Source organism: Stomoxys calcitrans, chromosome 3, assembly GCF_963082655.1.
Source record: "Stomoxys calcitrans chromosome 3, idStoCalc2.1, whole genome shotgun sequence".
Taxonomy (NCBI): domain Eukaryota; kingdom Metazoa; phylum Arthropoda; class Insecta; order Diptera; family Muscidae; genus Stomoxys; species Stomoxys calcitrans.
This window is the reverse complement of record NC_081554.1, coordinates 35,531,806-35,549,170: the sequence shown is the minus strand read 5'-3', so window position 1 is coordinate 35,549,170 and position 17,365 is coordinate 35,531,806. Positions and strand designations below refer to the sequence as shown.

The 17,365-nt window shown below is 39.3% G+C and overlaps 1 protein-coding gene across 3 annotated transcripts in view; it reads left to right on the top strand.

The window, feature by feature from the left end:
• Window positions 1-17,365, top strand: part of LOC106092919 (uncharacterized) — a 316,077-nt gene that overhangs the window by 221,083 nt on the left and 77,629 nt on the right. For all 3 annotated transcript variants that reach the window (XM_059365931.1, XM_059365930.1, XM_059365932.1), the window contains one exon: window positions 7,237-7,445. In XM_059365931.1, the coding sequence (XP_059221914.1) occupies window positions 7,237-7,445 (209 nt within the window). The remainder of the gene's footprint in view (window positions 1-7,236; window positions 7,446-17,365) is intronic.

Genomic DNA, 17,365 nt, shown 5'->3' with positions numbered 1-17,365 from the left:
CAGCGATGAGGCTCATTTCTGGTTGAATGGCTACGTAAATAAGCAAAATTGCCGCATTTGGAGTGAAGAGCAACCAGAAGCCGTTCAAGAACTGCCCATGCATCCCGAAAAATGCACTGTTTGGTGTGGTTTGTACGCTGGTGGAAAGATGCTGTTGGACGCAACGTTACGGTGAATGAACACATTTCGAACCGAACACTGATTTTGGTAATAAAATTCAATGATTTGCAAGCGTTGCTCGTTAGTAAGTCTATTCATCATGAAATGTCAAAGCATACTGAGCATCTTTCTCTTTGACACCATGTCTGAAATCCCACGTGATCTGTCAAATACTAATGCATGAAAATCCTAACCTCAAAAAAATCACCCTATACTTTCTTTTAAAAAATCCGCAATTACTTTTTGGGCAACCCAATAGTAACTGCTGCCTTTGAAAAAATCGAAAGAGAATCAGTGAAAATGGGTCTGGTGATAAGACGAAATGGTGATAAGACGAAATGAATGGTTCTAAATGCTATATGAGGCAGTGCTTGGAGTATTTGAGAGAAAGATTCTTCGTAAAATATGTGGACCAGTTTGCCTTAATGGAGAATATAGGCGACGTGTGAACTACGAGCTGTATGAGCTGTATGACGACGATAGTATAGTTACACGCATCAAAATACAACAGCTGCGTTGGCTAGGTCATGTAGCCAGAAGGGATAAAGAAGCTCCAGCAAAAAAGTCTTTACAAAAGCTGGAAGGGCTCTTAAATATCTCTGTTTCATATTGCCTAGATCCTATATTTGGATATAGCTGACATGTATACTGATCGACCGATTTAGGATCTTGGCCCATAAAAAGCAATAGTTATCAGATTTATCTGCAATTTGGCACAATGAGTTGTGTTTAGCCCCCCTGCGTTCATACGAGGGGTGTGGCTGCCACATATAGCGATCTACCTTCTTGAGCACATAAAAACAGCTTTTGTTATCAGATTTCGCTGAAATTTTACACAGTGAGCTGTATTAGGCTATTCGACATCCGTATCCTTTAGTCCAGATTGGTCCATATTTGGCTATACTTGTAGCTAGCACATATGCCGATCTTCCGATTTAAGCAATTTCGCAAAATTTCAGTACAATGAGTTTTATAAGAACCCCACATTTCTTGAATATGGTGTAGATCGCACTTTATTTGGATAAAGATACCATATACACCAATCTCTCGTTTTATGGTCTAGGACAGTGAATTGTGTTACACCTTTCGATGTCCCTGATGAGATTGGTAAAGATAGGACCATATTTCGATTTAGTTGCAGCGAAATAGCCGTTGCCTTTCGCCGTATGACGCACTCCATTTTTACCAGCTAAAACCCCACGTTATCACTTTCGAAATATGTAAACACCCACGGCACCCATAGAAATCGTCTTTGAAGAATTCTGAAAGCGCATTTCTTCAAATTGGATTTCTATGGACCACTTGCGCCATATGTCCCAGTGCCCCTGCGTTCTTCATAACTTAATAATCGCCACATGTCGCGTCAAGTTCTCTTTTTTTCCACCTGAATATCTCCTCGACATAGCTTGCCATGGCGCTCCAGCTATCTTCGCTACTGTAAATCTTTGTTGTTATGTTTTTCGGTCTTAATTCTCCAATTTCCTCCTCTGATCGCGCCCTGTTACTTGCCATTGGTCTCCAGCTATCTACTCTACTGCAAATCTTTGTTGTTATGTTTTTCGCTCTTAATCCTTCAATTTCCTCCTCCAATCACGCCAGACTGTTACTAGCTACCAGTGATAGTGGAAGAGAGTATGCTGCAAATACTCTTCGTCTCCGCAAATGCAGAATGTATTTGTAAAAGTATCCATGCCCGAATATTGCCTGCGTTACAGAGAAGTTGACCTCATCTTGTTTCCCGCTGATCCCTTGACGTTTGTCGGGGATGAGCCTTAAGGTTCATCTGCCTCGCCTTTCTGCATTCCTCCTTGACTGCCCTGAGCACTAGGCGTATTCTATCGAGTATCATCCAAAATAGACTCTGGGTAGGAGTTTAGCAGAGCCTCAGCCCTTCACCACACGTACTCCATGAGTCATCATTGCATCCCGAAAAAACTATACTGTTGCATATTCTCATCCGCTCTAAGGGCAGTAGGTCTATTGGTGCCATACCCGTAACGACGAGAAATCTTAGTACGGCCGTCCTCTTTACCTAAAGCAGGACCTCAGCCCTTCATCTGACCCGCATGGATTTACGCAATTATTTTACTCTATATACAATAAAAGGATATTCTTGCAGGTTTCCGGTATTAGCTTGCGTCTGTGTGTTAGAGGTCCTCCCTTAATCATCATTAATCATCGCCACCTTTATTGCCGCGTCCTGCATCTGGGCCTCCTTAGCTCCGTGTCTAGGTATCTCGTGTGGCCTCTAATGGTTAATAATAAGTCCTCAATTTACATGTTTCTCTCTATGGAGGTTCCTTCACTCGTGAGCAAAGTCTTTTTGGTTTGGGGCAGCACCCAAGGTTACCTTATACCATTCACGGGTAGAATGTTACTCTATCATCTCAGGAAGCTTCACAGATTCTATTTTGATACTTTGAAGTTTATTTACATGGCCCACATCTACCCATCTGAAGCAGTTTAAGATCTCACAATCTCAAATCGGGAGATCGGTTAAAATAGGAGTCATATACCACGTACTCCATGAATCATCATTGCATCCCGAAAAAATTACGGTTTGGTGCGGTTTATGGGCCAGCGGCGTCATTGGGCTGTACTTCTTCCGTGATTATCAAGAACGACACGGCAATCATGGCAACAATGGCAATCGCTATCGTTCAATGACAACAGATTATTTTTGGCCCCCAATTGGATGAAATGGACTTGGAGGACGTGTGGTTCCAACAGGACGACGCCGCAAACTACATGGCGAATGTCACAATCAATTTATTTGAAACCAAGTGTGGAGAACATGTTATCTCACGAAATGGTCCAATGGATTGGCCGCCTCGGTTGTGCGATTTGACGCCGATAGACTATATCAAGAAGATTGATAAACTTAGTACGAATATCGAACGCGAAATTGGAGCAGTATTGTCCGATTTATGCTTTAGGTCCATCGAAAAATGGGATCAGAGTCCGTACTTCTGCAAGCGTGCCCGTGGTTGCCATGCAAAAGAAATCGAGATCCGTACATAATAACATCTAACGTTTTTTTACAGAAATAAAGAATTGCAGAGAATGGAAAGATTAAATTTTTATTTTACCAATTTATGGCAAAAATTTAAATACTTTCTGCATTAAGAACGGTTTCACATTTAATCTTTGTCAGTGTATGCTTACAATTGTTTTGCATTTTTGTCGTAATCAATTCGTAAGACAAGAATATCTTTAGTAACTCAGTTTTATCGAAGGGATAATATGCATTTATGTGTAAAACTCGTAGGATATACTTCAACTCGATTTTCAACGCAGTCATGACTATGACCTGTCCTTTTGCTCGGCAATGCTGATAATGTTTATATCCTTTTGAATCTAAACAACATTGACAACATCTGCCACAGCTGCGTGTGTCGCATTATAGCGCTGCATCCATCCATTATTCTTGCTTCGTGTTATCCTTTCTTTCTTTTTGCCCAAGATCCCATTTGAGTGCGCATTGCAAAAATTTATTCAAGGCAAAGACAACGAAGACGCACCACAAAGACATAGCAAAGCATTCTACTTATACCATTGAAGGCAAAAAGGTGTGCTATATGATACAAAATAGACACTTCCTAAACATGGCAAATGGAGTGTGGAATAAGCCAGAGGTAGAACGGAAGCATTCGTTCAAAAGAGGACATAAACAACGGACATTATGTGCTTTGGCAAAGAACGTTGTGTTAGTGCTTGGGTTGGTGTGGTGTGGTTTGATCTGATGTAGAGATATTGCAACTTGGTTTCATTTCAATTTCTTACTGCTCCAGTTCGGTATGCATTTACCAGGTGCTTGTCTTGCACGTCAGCATCATTTGTCTTCAAAGAGGAAATTATGTTACCATAAAATAATGGTTTTAATGTTCCGGTGCGAGTTATTGTTTTTGCATCTGCATACGGAACAGTGGTTGTGTATAAATGATCTGTTTGGTATCATATGCTATGAGATGTACTGTAAAAGAAGTCTCCCAAGAAAAAGGTAGTCGAGGTTAATTGAAGGAATTGATGCTAAAGGCCAACCGTTTATGTTCGAGTCCTAGCGAGAACATCAGAAACAAGTAAAAAGGCGTTAAGTTCGGCAGGGAGCAACTTTGGATACCCACCACCTCGGGTAAATACGTAAACCACTTCCTTTCAATCCGGTGAAAATTGTATAACTAATGTCCCATAGCAGTTATATCCAAATTTGTTCCGATTTGGACCAAATACTAATAAGTACAGGCCACCGTAGCGCAGAGGTTAGCATGTCCGCTTTTGACGCTGAACGTCTGGGTTCGAATCCTGGCGAGACTATCAGATAAAATTTTCGGCGGTGGTTTTCCCCTCCTAATGCTGGCAACATTTGTGAGGTGCTATGCCATGTAAAACTTCTCTCCAAAGAGGTGTCGTCGGGGCACGCCTTTCGGACTCGGCTACAAAAAGGAGGCCCCTTATCAGTGAGCTTAAACTTGAATCGGATTGCACTCATTGATAAGTGAGAAGTTTGCCCCTGTTCCTTATATAAAATAAAGCAATATCTAAAAATAAACCAATCTAACCCATATACGACACGGATGTCGAAAAGCCTAACATAAGTCACTGTGTCAAATTTCAGTGAAATCGGATTATAAATGTGCCTTTTATGGGGCCAAGGCTTTAAATCGAGGTATCGGTCTACATGGCAGCTATACCCAAATCTGGACCGATTTGGGGCAAGTTGCAGAAAAACGTCGAAGAGCCTAACACAAATCACTGTCCCAAATCTCGGTGAAATCGAAGAATAAATGCGCCTTTATGGGCCCAAAACCTTAAATCGAGAAATCGGTCTATATGGCAGCTATATCCAAAACATGACCGATCTGGGCCAGATTAACGAAGGATGTCGAAGGATCTAATACAACTCACTGTCCCAAATTTCATCAACATCGGATAATAAATGTGACTTTCATGGGCCTACGATCCTAAATCGGAGGATCGGTCTATATGGCAGCTATATCCAAATCTGGACCGATCTGGGCCAAATTGATGAAGGATGTCGAAGGGCCTAACACAACTCACTGTCCCAAATTTCATCAAAATCTTAGAATAAATGTGGATTTATGGGCCCAAAACCTTTAATCGGCGGATCGGTCTATATGGGGGCTATATCCAAATCTGAACCTATCAGGGCCAAATTGACGAAGAATGTCGAAAGGCCTACGATAACTCACTGTCCTAAATTACAGCAAAATCGAATAATAAATGTGGCTTTTATGGGCCTAAGACCCTAAATCGGAGGATCGGTCTATATGGCAGCTATATCCAAATCTGGATTGATCGCGGCCAAATTGACGAAGAATGTCGAAGGGCCTAACACAACTCACTGTCCCAAATTTCGGCGACATCGGACAATAAATGCGCCTTTTATGGGCCCAAAACCTTAAATCGAGAAATCGGTCTCTATGGCAGCTATATCCAAATCTGGACCGATTTAGGCCAAATTGATGAAGGATGTCGAAAGGCCTAACACAACTCACTGTCTTAAATTTCAGCAAAATCGGATGATAAATGTGGCTTTTATGACCCTAAATGGGCCGATCGGTCCATATGGGGGCTATATCAAGATATAGTCCGATATAGCCCAACTTTGAACTTAACCTGCTTATGGACAAAAAAGGAATGACGAAATGAATGTACCCCCATCCTTCGGTAGTGGGTATAAAAACTTGGACTTTTCTTAGTACAGTTGATGAAAGTCATAACAGAACACTTCATGCCCAATTTCATCTAAATCGGAAAAAAATTGTGGCTTGTATGGGCTTTAGAAGCCAAATCAGGATATCGGTTTATATGGAAGCTATATCAAGTTATGAACCGCTTTGGGCCTTACTTGGAACAGTTTTTGTAAGTCATAACACAACAGTACATGCAAAATTTCAGCCAAATTGGACAAAAATTGTGGCCCCCAGGGGCTCAAGAAGTCAAATTGGGAGATCGGTTTATATGGGAGCTATACCAGGTCATAGACCGATTTTGACTTTACTAAGTAAAGTGATTGAAAGACATAACAGAACACTATCTGCGAAATCTTAGCTCAATCGGACAAAAATTGCGGCTTCCAGGGTCTTCAGAAGTCAAATCGTAAGATCGGTTTATATGGGAGCTATACCAGGTTATGGACCGATTTTGACTTTACCTAGGAAAGTGGTGGAAAGACAAAACAAAACACTATCCGCAAAATCTTAGATCAATCGGACAAAAATTGCGGCTTCCAGGGTCTTCAGTAGTCAAATCGTGAGATCGGTTTGTATGGGAGCTATATCCAAATTTGAACCCATGTGACCCATTTGCTATCCATCACGACCTACATCAATAGTAAGTATCTGCGCAAAATTTCAAGTGGCTAGCTTTACGCGTTCGACCGCTATCGTGATTTTGACAGACAACCGGACGGACGGACATGGCTAGATCGACTCAGAACGTCGAGACGATCGAGAATATATACTTTATGGGGTCTGAGATCAATATTTGGAGGCCTTACAAACGGAATGTCTAGATTAGTCTTCCCCCATCGTATGGTAGCGGGTATAAAAACTGGCGGATGTTGTAGTAAGCGGCAAAAGCACTGCTACTTAAAGTGACGCTACGAGCCAAATTTAAGCCATTCAGTACAGTTACTTATCCTCTACGTCAACAATTGGCCATTGAGATCCATATGAAGCGTTTATAGTTTTCGTCAAACTTGATTCGCTTTTAGTAAGTTCTACTGTGACAACATCAAAAATTGTTCTCTAATTTATTTAAAAACCACTTTGAAAAATGCACCACATCAGGAGACATTAATTTTCGAATACTGCTTCATTTTCTCTCTACCTCAATGTCCCAAGTGATGATAATCATTAGTTTCACTTGACACGCGTCGTCACGGAACTGCATTTGTTAGAAATCCCAGAGGTTTTTCCTTATTTAGATGAATAGTTGTTCTTGTTTTTAAAATTTATCATAAACATTATGTGAAATGCAACAACTTTAACGTTTTAAAAACTTAACTGTTAATTTCTTTCCTCATATAACTGTGTGTTTTTTAAACCATTACAGATATAACAAGCTGTCTGACAATGACAGAGGTGAAAATTCCCAATCATATAATGCGCTTTAAGAGTGCCATTTTGGGCTGCCGCTACAGTCTGGATGGAGAATCGTTGTACTCAGTGAAATGGTATAAAGATGGACATGAATTTTATCGCTATGTGCCACGAAACAAACCACCAGGACAGGCATTTCCATTGCCTGGTGTTACTGTCGATGTGAGTATTAAATACTTTTCCTTGCCATTCGATCATTTTTTGTAGTTTATTTATTTTTTTTTTTATTATTCAACTTTACATTCATGCTGCATCTCTGATGTTTTTATGTACAGACCAACAAAACACCAACAAAAGTTAGTGTTGCCACCGACAAAAAATGGTTTCCGCTAAAAAAAAAAAACTTTGCCTAGAATATGTGGGATTGTAGATTTGGTCTTGCGAGCTGTTCATTTCTTAAACTTAACCCATTTACGTCGAATGGGTAGAAAAATACCCAAAAATAGCTCGAGATAGGAGGAATTATTCCAAAAGCAGTTAAGTTTTGCAGAAGGTGGACGAATTAAACTATTTAAAACAAGTAAAAACGTGCTAAGTTCAGCCGGGCCGAATCTTTGAAACCCACCACCAAGGATTCTGTGTAAAATTGACACAAAATAAGGAAAGGCAAAAGTCGGGCGGAGCCGACTATATTATACCCTACACCACCGAGCATACATAATACTTTTAATAGGTAGCACTCATATCCAAATTTTGGCAGACTTTAATTTTGCAGACCTATTGAAATATCGAATAGAACCTTAGACAATTTTTTTACGATGGTAGAAGCCACAATTCTACAGCCTTAAAAGTGCACACTTATTGGGACGTCACAAAAAGAACTTCGTGCCAAATTTTATAAAGATCGGACCAAAATTGTTCCTTCTACAGCCTTTATAGGTCAAATCGGACGAAAGTTATATATGGGAGCTATTTCTACATCTAAACCGATTTTGATGAAATTTTGCACACATATTGGAACGTCACACGAAACATTTCATGCCAAATCTGGTAGAGATCGCACCAAAACTGCGGCTCCTACAGCTTTAAAATGACATATCGGATGAAAGATATATATGGAAGCTATATCTAAATCTGGACCGATTTCAATAAAATTTTGCAAATATTTTGGGTCGTTTAAAAAAAAAAAACTTCGTGCCAAAGTTAGTAAGGATCGGACCAAAATTGTGGCTTCTACAGCTTTAAAAGGGCACATCGGATGAAAGATATATATGGGAGCTACATCTAAATCTGGACCGATTTTTTTCAAAATCATTGGCATTCGTCCTTGGACCAAAAAAGACACCTATTCAATATTTTTTGAAAATAGGAGCACTTTGATTACAAAAATACATGGACAGACAGACGGACTTAGCTAAATCGAATCAGGAAGAGATTCCAAGTCGATCTGTATACTTATCGCTAGGTCTAGCTCTTCTTCTTCTTAGCGATGCAAACAAATGCACAAATCTATAATACCCTGCACCAAAGTGGTGGTGCAGGGTATAATTAGTTGAAAGGCATAATATTATTCTACGTGTCAAACAAGGCAAGAATGAATTCTTCTAGGATCCGAACAAGGTTAATCGAGAGATCGGTTTATATGGGAGCTACATCAGGCTAAGACCGATTTCAACCGTACTTGTCACAGTTGTTGGAAGTCGCAATAGAACAACACATGCAAAAATTTAGCTAAATCGAACAAAAATTGGGCTTCCAAGGGATCCAGCTATATAACGTTATAAACCGATTTCGACCGTAGTTGACACAGCTGTTGAAAGTCGCAGCAAAACATTACATGCAAAATTTTAGCCAAATCGAATAACAATTGCGGTTTCCAGGGGCTAAATATGCAAAATCGGGAGATAGGTTTATATGATATGATATGAATTGATGCAAACAAAAAAAAAACAAATAAAAATGCGCTAAGTTCGGTCGGGCCGAACTTTGGATAGACACCACCTCGGGTATATATGAAAACCAACTTTCGTCATAATCCGGTGAAAAATGCATTATTTATGCACCCATAGACTTTTTATCCGATTTGGACCAAATTCGGCACGGACATTGAGTGATCTAATAAATACAAATCACTATTAAATTTTGGTTCAATGTTGGTCTTTTTGGCAGTTATATCCAAACATAGATCGCTTTTGACCATATAAAACATGGATGTGGAAGAGCTTATGAGCTTAAGACCTTAAATCGAGAGATCGGACTATATTGCAGTTAATCACAATCTGGACCGATCTGGGCCAAATTGAAACAAGTAAGAGAAGGCAAAAGTAGGGCGGTGCCAACTGTATAATACCCTACACCTACAATATAAGTACAAAGTGGGAGCAATATCTAATTCTGAACCAATGTAATGGACCTCGGCGGATGTTTTCAGATGGGTTATTAAACCATCCGTATCAAATTTGGAGAAAATATGTTCAAGCCGTAATAACTACGGTTGACAAATGACAACATTATTGCAAATTACCCAAAATCTGACAAACATATATATAGGAGCTTAACCTAAATCTAAACCGATTTCGACCAAACTCTATAGATATTGTGGTAGTCATCGAGGAAGGGTTGTACCAAATTTGAGGAAGATTGTTCAATAAATGCGCTTGCAGTGGCCTAAGAGCAAAGGTCGGGCGATATATATATCAGAATCACCATCTGACCCGATTTAGCTATATCTGTACGTCTGTCTGCCTATCTGTCCGCCAATCTGCCCACGAAGTCTATTTAAATTGAAAAAAACATCGGCTAAATTTGGATAAATATCCCCATATTCATATATGTAAACCCGATTTCAACTCATATTGCTTGAATGTGGTCATTTGTTAACATATTTGCACGAAATTATGCACCAAGGATTTACTTATGATTTGAAGCTGTTAGCTAAATCAGTCGAACTCGGTTTAGTTAAGGATATAGCTGCCGAATATATGTATGGCCCGATTTTTACTTTCCAGCGTGTTTTTTAACAGATTTTCATGATGTTTCGAACATCTTCCAGCTCGAGATCATATTCAATGCTTTCTATTCAAAGAACAGCATAGCATAGAACTCATCAAAGTTGAGCAAATGTGTGTTGTTATTAAATATACTTTGACTGACTAGTGTATCATGATTTCTGTTACGCCATGTACCTTCATTAGCACCATTGTCAAATAAATTATGGTATCCTACATACGGTATTGAGTGCGGTGTAGAGCCCGCTTTTGTTTAGAAACAGGTCTCAATAAGTCCCCTAACTCTCCTCAGCCCAATTAGCTGTTACTTGTTATACCCTCCACCATAGGATGGAGGTATACTAATTTCGTCAATCTGTTTGTAACACTTCCAAATATGCGTCTGAGACCCCATAGAGTATATATTTTCTTGATCTTCATGTCATTTTAAGTCGATGTAGCCATGTCCATCCGTCTGTCTGTCTGTCTGTCGAAAGCACGCTAACTTTCGAAGGTGTAAAGATAGCCGCCTGAAATTTTGCACAAATACTTTGTATTATTGTAGGTCGGTTGGGATTGTAAATGGACCAAATCAGTCCATGTTTTGATAAAGCTGTCATATAAACAGAGCTTGGGTCTTGACTTCTTGAGCCTCTAGAATGTGCTATTCTCATCCGATTTGAAGTTTTGCACATAGTGTTTTGGTATCACTTCCAACAACTGTGCTAAGTATGATTCAATTCGGTTCATAATCTAGTATAGCTGTCATATAAACCGATCTAGCATCTTGACTCCTCGAGTCAATAGAGCGCGCAATTCTCTTCCGATTTGGATGAAATTTTGCATGAGGTGTTTTGTTATGACTTCCAATAACTGTGGAAATCCAATAACGTAAATCAGTATAGAACCTGATATAGCTGCCATATAAACCGATCTTGACTTTTTGAGCCTCTAGATGGCATAATTCTTATCCGATTTGGCTGAAATTTTGTCCAACAGTTTCTCTCGTGACCTTCAACATACGTGTCTAATATGGTCTGAATACATCAACAGCTTGATACAGCTCCCATATAAACCTATCTCCCGATTTTGCTTCTTGAGCCCCTACAGGGCGCAATTCTTATCCGAATGAACTGAAATATTACACAATGACTTTTACAATGTTCAGCATTCATTTATGGTCCGAATCGAACTATTACTTGATATACCGCCAATAGCATAATAATTCTTATTCAATATTATTTGTTTGCTTAAAAAGAGAAACCGCACATAGAACTCGACAAATGCGATCCATGGTGGAGGGTATATAAGATTCGGCCCGGCCGTACTTAGCACGCTCTTACTTGTTTTGTCTTTCATCCGGAAACTATTTTAAACTCGTATTTTTCCTATTTTGTTTCCAATTTTTCAATCTGCCGTCAGGCTACTAAAAAATCATTTTAAACTGATGTTATTCCTCAAATTCCATTGTTATATCCTACACCACTACTGTGGTACAGGGTGGCTGATGAAAGCCGCTACCAAAAAAAAATGTAATAACTTTTTTTCTATTTAATAATAATAATTTAATAATTAATTTAATTAATTAATTAATTAATTTAATTAATAATAATTTAATAATTAATTTAATAATTTAATTTAACATGAATAAAAGAAAAATGTATTCCATACACCGAAAAAAAAATGTAGCAATATTCATCATTGTAGCAATATTCATCAGCCACCCTGTACAGGGTATTTTGGCTTAGTGCATTTGTTTGTAACACCCAAAAGGAAGAGAGAGACTAATTGATAGGTATACCGATCGACTCAGAAACACTTTCTGATTCGATTGAGCTATGTCCGTCTGTCTATCCGTCTGTCTGTCCGTCTGTCTGTCCGTCTGTCTGTCCGTCTGTCTGTCCGTCTGTCTGTCCGTCTGTCTGTCCGTCTGTCTGTCCGTCTGTCTGTCCGTCTGTCTGTCCGTCTATCTGTCCGTCTGTCCATGTAATTTTGTATACAAATTACAGGTCGTGATTTTCATCCGATCGTCTTCAAATTTGGTATGGGAATGCTTTTCGGCCTAGATGCGAAGCTTTTTGAAAAAATCAGTTCAGATTTGGATATAGCTTCCATATATATGTTCGTCCGATTTGCAGTAATAATGCAATAAACGTCATTTGTGAATCGATTCTCTCGAAATTTGGCAGGAAAGATTTTCTTATGACTCTCGATATCAGTGGTGAATTTCATAGAAGTCGGTTCAGATTTGGATATAGCTCCCATATATATATTCGTCCGATTTGCAGTAATACATCAATAAAATGATCATTTGTTATCCGATTCTCTCGCAATTTGACAGGAAGTATTTTTTTATGATTGTCGATGTTAGTGGTCAATTTCATAGAAGTCGGTTCAGATTACGATATAGCTCCCCTATATATATTCGTCCTATTTGCAGTAATACAGCAATAAAATTGTAATTTGTTAACCGATTCTCTCGAAATTTGGCAGTAAGGATTTTCTTATGATTCTCGATATTTCTGGCGAATTTCATTGAAATCGATTCTGATTTAGATATAGCTCTCATATATATTGATATATATATCGCCTGATTTTCACTCCTAGTTTTGTTTGTTTTTGAACACACAAAGCTAACACAAGGCATTGTTTGGTGTATACGAGAAACAAGGCATAGTAGTCAGTGAATATTTAACGTATATTACAGCAATTTTTATTTTGTGTCTGTCTGCAAGTGCTTTGATGATCAACATTGAAGGGGTTTTGTTTTGCTCCTCTCATTTTGTGTTAACTTCAATAAACAAAAAGTTTGCCGAAAATTCGTTATTGAGACGTTAAAAACTAGGTGAAAATTCAGAGAAAAAAGCTGTTTCTTAAATTTTTATTCGTTATAGAAAATTTCGACTGTAGCTCCCATATATATTTACGTCCGATTTTGACAAATACTAAAAAAAATGGCACAAAAGATTCTTTTGGCGATGACTAATGAACTGTTAAAAGAAATCGGTTCAGATCTAGAATTAGCCTATGCATGCGTTATTATCCACCGATCTTTCCGAAATTTCCATTTCCTCTATGACTTCCATACGAAATTCTTCATTGCATACCCAATAAGGTGAAGGGTATCAAAACATCCGCTTTGGACGACCCTGGACTGCCCTTACATGTTTATAGTTCAAACAAAAAATTTTATAAAAATTTGTGGGAATGAGATTTCCGGAAATCGTTTTAGTGGTGGTGGTGGCTTCTATTTGAAAAATGCGTTTATGGGGATACTACTTTGGAGAACAGGTATGGTTGCCCAAAAAGTAATTGCGGATTTTTTAAAAGAAAGTAAATGCATTTTTAGTAAAACTTAGAATGAACTTTAATCAAATATACTTTTTTACACTTTTTTTTAAAGCAAGCTAAAAGTAACAGCTGATAACTGACAGAAGAAAGAATGCAATTACAGAGTCACAAGCTGCGAAAAAATTTGTCAACGCCGACTATATGAAAAATCCGCAATTACTTTTTGGGCAACCCAATATAATTTTATATCGAAGTCATTAAAATCCAATTTTCTTCTCTAAAAGGGAATAAAAGTGAAGAATATTTTTTTTTCCTGTAAAAAATTAGTGGCTTAGCAAATAAAAAGAAATAATCTTGTTGACAATTAAAAAAAAATGTACAAAATTTTTTTAAATTACAAAGTCAATATATTTTAGGTTAGCTAAGAGTGACAGTCCTTTACAGACTCACTTAGACAATTTTAGGTCAATTGTGATACCACAGTAGCGATAGACCAAGACTTCCGGCGCGAATCGAACCCACGACCCCTGCACTGGTAATCCAAGCACGCTATCAACTCGGCTATCGGGGCGGCCAAAGTCAATACAATTGCCCTAAATTACGAATTTATTAAATTTCATCAAAATTGGACAAAATTATTGGGGGTCAGGGCTTAATGGGTTAACTTTACCACTACGTACTAAAATTTCTATACTCCATAAAAGTTTGGTTTCCTCCTAGTATTCATCCTCCATCTATTGATATTAGATTTACCAAAATAACATCGGCAACACTGTCTGGAACATCGATATATAATATTTTTTTCAATCCTCACGTAAAACTGGTTACCAACACCTATGGATTACTTCTTTACAATTCTGTTTTTACACGTTTTGCTGTATGTGACACGTTAAACTTGTATTTCATATGCAATTCTGTGTTTGGAGCAAATGTGTGAACTGGCAGTTGTCATCATGGGCGTATAAGTGATCGCTTGGTTGTATTAAATTATTGTAAATAATACGCCCCAAAGTTCAGAATTGTTTGACAGGTACATTGGGGAAGGCTTAACTGCAACACGCTGTATCAATTTGTATTTCACTTTTCAATTGTTTAGTTGCAATTCATTTAATTGAAACATTCAGATGCAATTGAATTCTATTCCCTGCCAAATTGGTTTTTTGAACAAAGCGTTCCAATACCAATATAAGGCATCACAATTTGGAGAAAGTGCTAACTTTCTAAACACTTGAGTCAATTTACTATTGTAAAAGGATTTTCAAAGCCAAAACTTCAAATGCAATAAAGGGGTATATCAATATATCAATTAAATCACTTATTTGCTTGAATAGTAAGGTAAAAATTTTGAAAATCAAGAAAACCAATTAATAGCTACTCATGGTCTAGTGCTTCATATTTGGTCGCCAGATTTTAACTACTAGAGCCTTTGCAAACACTTTTATCAACCGATCTTCTCAAAATTTTGCACAAAGTTTTCAAATACGACTACCACAATGTGTACGGATTTTCAAAGTAATTGGTTCAGATTTTTAATACAGCTCCCAAATATATTCTCATCCGACTTTGACCAATACTGCAGTAATTTGAGGTTTTATTAATCGATCTTCAAAAAATTTGTCACTAAGCTTTCTCTTATAACTCTTCACATCACTGTTGGATATCATATAAACCGGTTAAGATTCAGATAAAGCTTTCGTATATATGTATCTCCCTATTTTCATTTTTAGGGCCTTTGCAAGCGCATTTATCAACTGATCTTCTCAAAATGTTGCACTTCAATTTCGTCTACGACTCCCACAATATGTATGGGTTTGGTCGAAATTCGCCATTTCAAATTGAAGAAAATTTTAACATCGATTATTTTAGCTTTCCGTGCGAAGTTTTCATACTACTTCTCCCTCGAACGCCTACGGGTACAGCAGAAATAAAATATGCGGGTGGAACCAAAAAGTTTGCACAAGGAGGGGGTGTCCCGCTTGCACGGATACGAATGCGAACTCGATGGGTTCGTGCAATAGGGTCGCCAGCGGATGAGCCAAAGGAAATGGCCAACGGAGGTACTCGCAGATTTTCAAAAGATTCCCTAACAAGAAGCCCCGGCCTAGAGGGTCGCAGACGGACTGACGGACGGACAGACGGACGGACAGACGGACGGACAGACGGATGGACAGACGGACGGACAGACGGACGGACATACGGATGGACAGATGGATGGATAGACGGATGGACGGACAGACGGATGGACAACGGACGGACAAACGGACGGACAGACAGACGGACGGACAGACGGACGGACAGACGGACGGACAGACGGACGGACAGGCGGACGGACAGACGGACGGACAGACGGACGGACAGACGGACGGACAGACGGACGACAGACGGACGGACAGACGGACGGACAGACGGACGGACAGACAGACGGACGGACAGACGGACGGACAGACGGACGGACAGACGGACGGACAGACGGACGAACAGACGGACGGACGGACGGACAGATGGACGGACGGACAGATGGTCGGACGGACAGATGGACGGACGGACAGATGGACGAACAGACGGAGAGAAGGACGGACGAACAGACGGACGGACAGACGGACCGAAAGACGGACGGACGGACGGACGGACAGACGGACGGACATGACCAGATCGACCCAGAACGTCGAGACGATCAAGAATATATACTTTATGCGGTCTTAGACGCATATTTCAAGGTTTTACGAACGGAGCAAGTATACCGCCATCCAATAGTGGAGGGTATAAAAACTAAACATTTAAAGACGCTCCCATTTTTATACCCTCCACCATAGAATGGGGGTATACTAATTTCGTCATTCTGTTTGTAACACCTCGAAATATGCGTCTACGACCCCATAAAGTATATGTATTCTTGATCATCGCGACATTTTATGTCGATCTAGCAATGTTCGTCCGTCTGTCCGTCCTTCCATCCGCCTGTCTGTCGAAAGCACGCTAACCTTGGAAAGAGTAAAGCTAGCCGCTTGAAATTTTGCACTAATACTTCTTATTAATGCAGGTCGGTTGGGATTGCAAATGGGCCATACCGGTTCTTGTTTTAATATAGGTGCCATATAAACCGATCTTGGGTCTTGATTTCTTGAGCCTCTAGATGGTGCAATTTTTATCCGATTGGAATCAAATTTCGCAAGACGTGTTTTGTAATGATATCCAACAACTGAGCCAAGTACGGTTCAAATCGGTCCATAACCTCATATAGCTGTCATATAAACCCATCTGGGGACTTGACTTCTTGAGGTTCTAGAGGGCGCAATTTCTATCCGATTTGACTGAAATTTTGCATGACGTATTTTATTATGACTTTCAACAACTGAGCCAAATAAGGTTCAAATCGGTCCATAACCTCATATAGCTACCATATAAACCGATCTTGGGTTTTGACTTCTTGAGCCTCTAGAGGTTGCAATTATTATCCGATTTGCCTGACATTTTGTACGACGGATCCTTCATCAACAAACGCCTTTATTATGGTCTGTATCGATCTATAGCCTGATACAGCTCCCATATAAATCGATCTCTCTATTTTACTTCTTGAGCCCCCAAAGGGCGTAATTCTTTTTCGAATTGGCTGACATTTTACACAGGTCTCCAACATATAATTTAATTGTGGTCCAAACCGGGCCATATCTTGATATCGCTCTAATAGCAGAGAAAATCTTTTCTTATGCCGGGAAAAGAATTCGACAAATGCGATCCATGGTGCAGGATATATAAGATTCGGCCCGGCCGAACTTAGCACGCTTTTACTTGTTAAGGCTGTTTTGCGCCTTTAACTACGGTTCACAGTTGTCTTGCCCCAAAGTCAATTTCCTTACTTTCAAC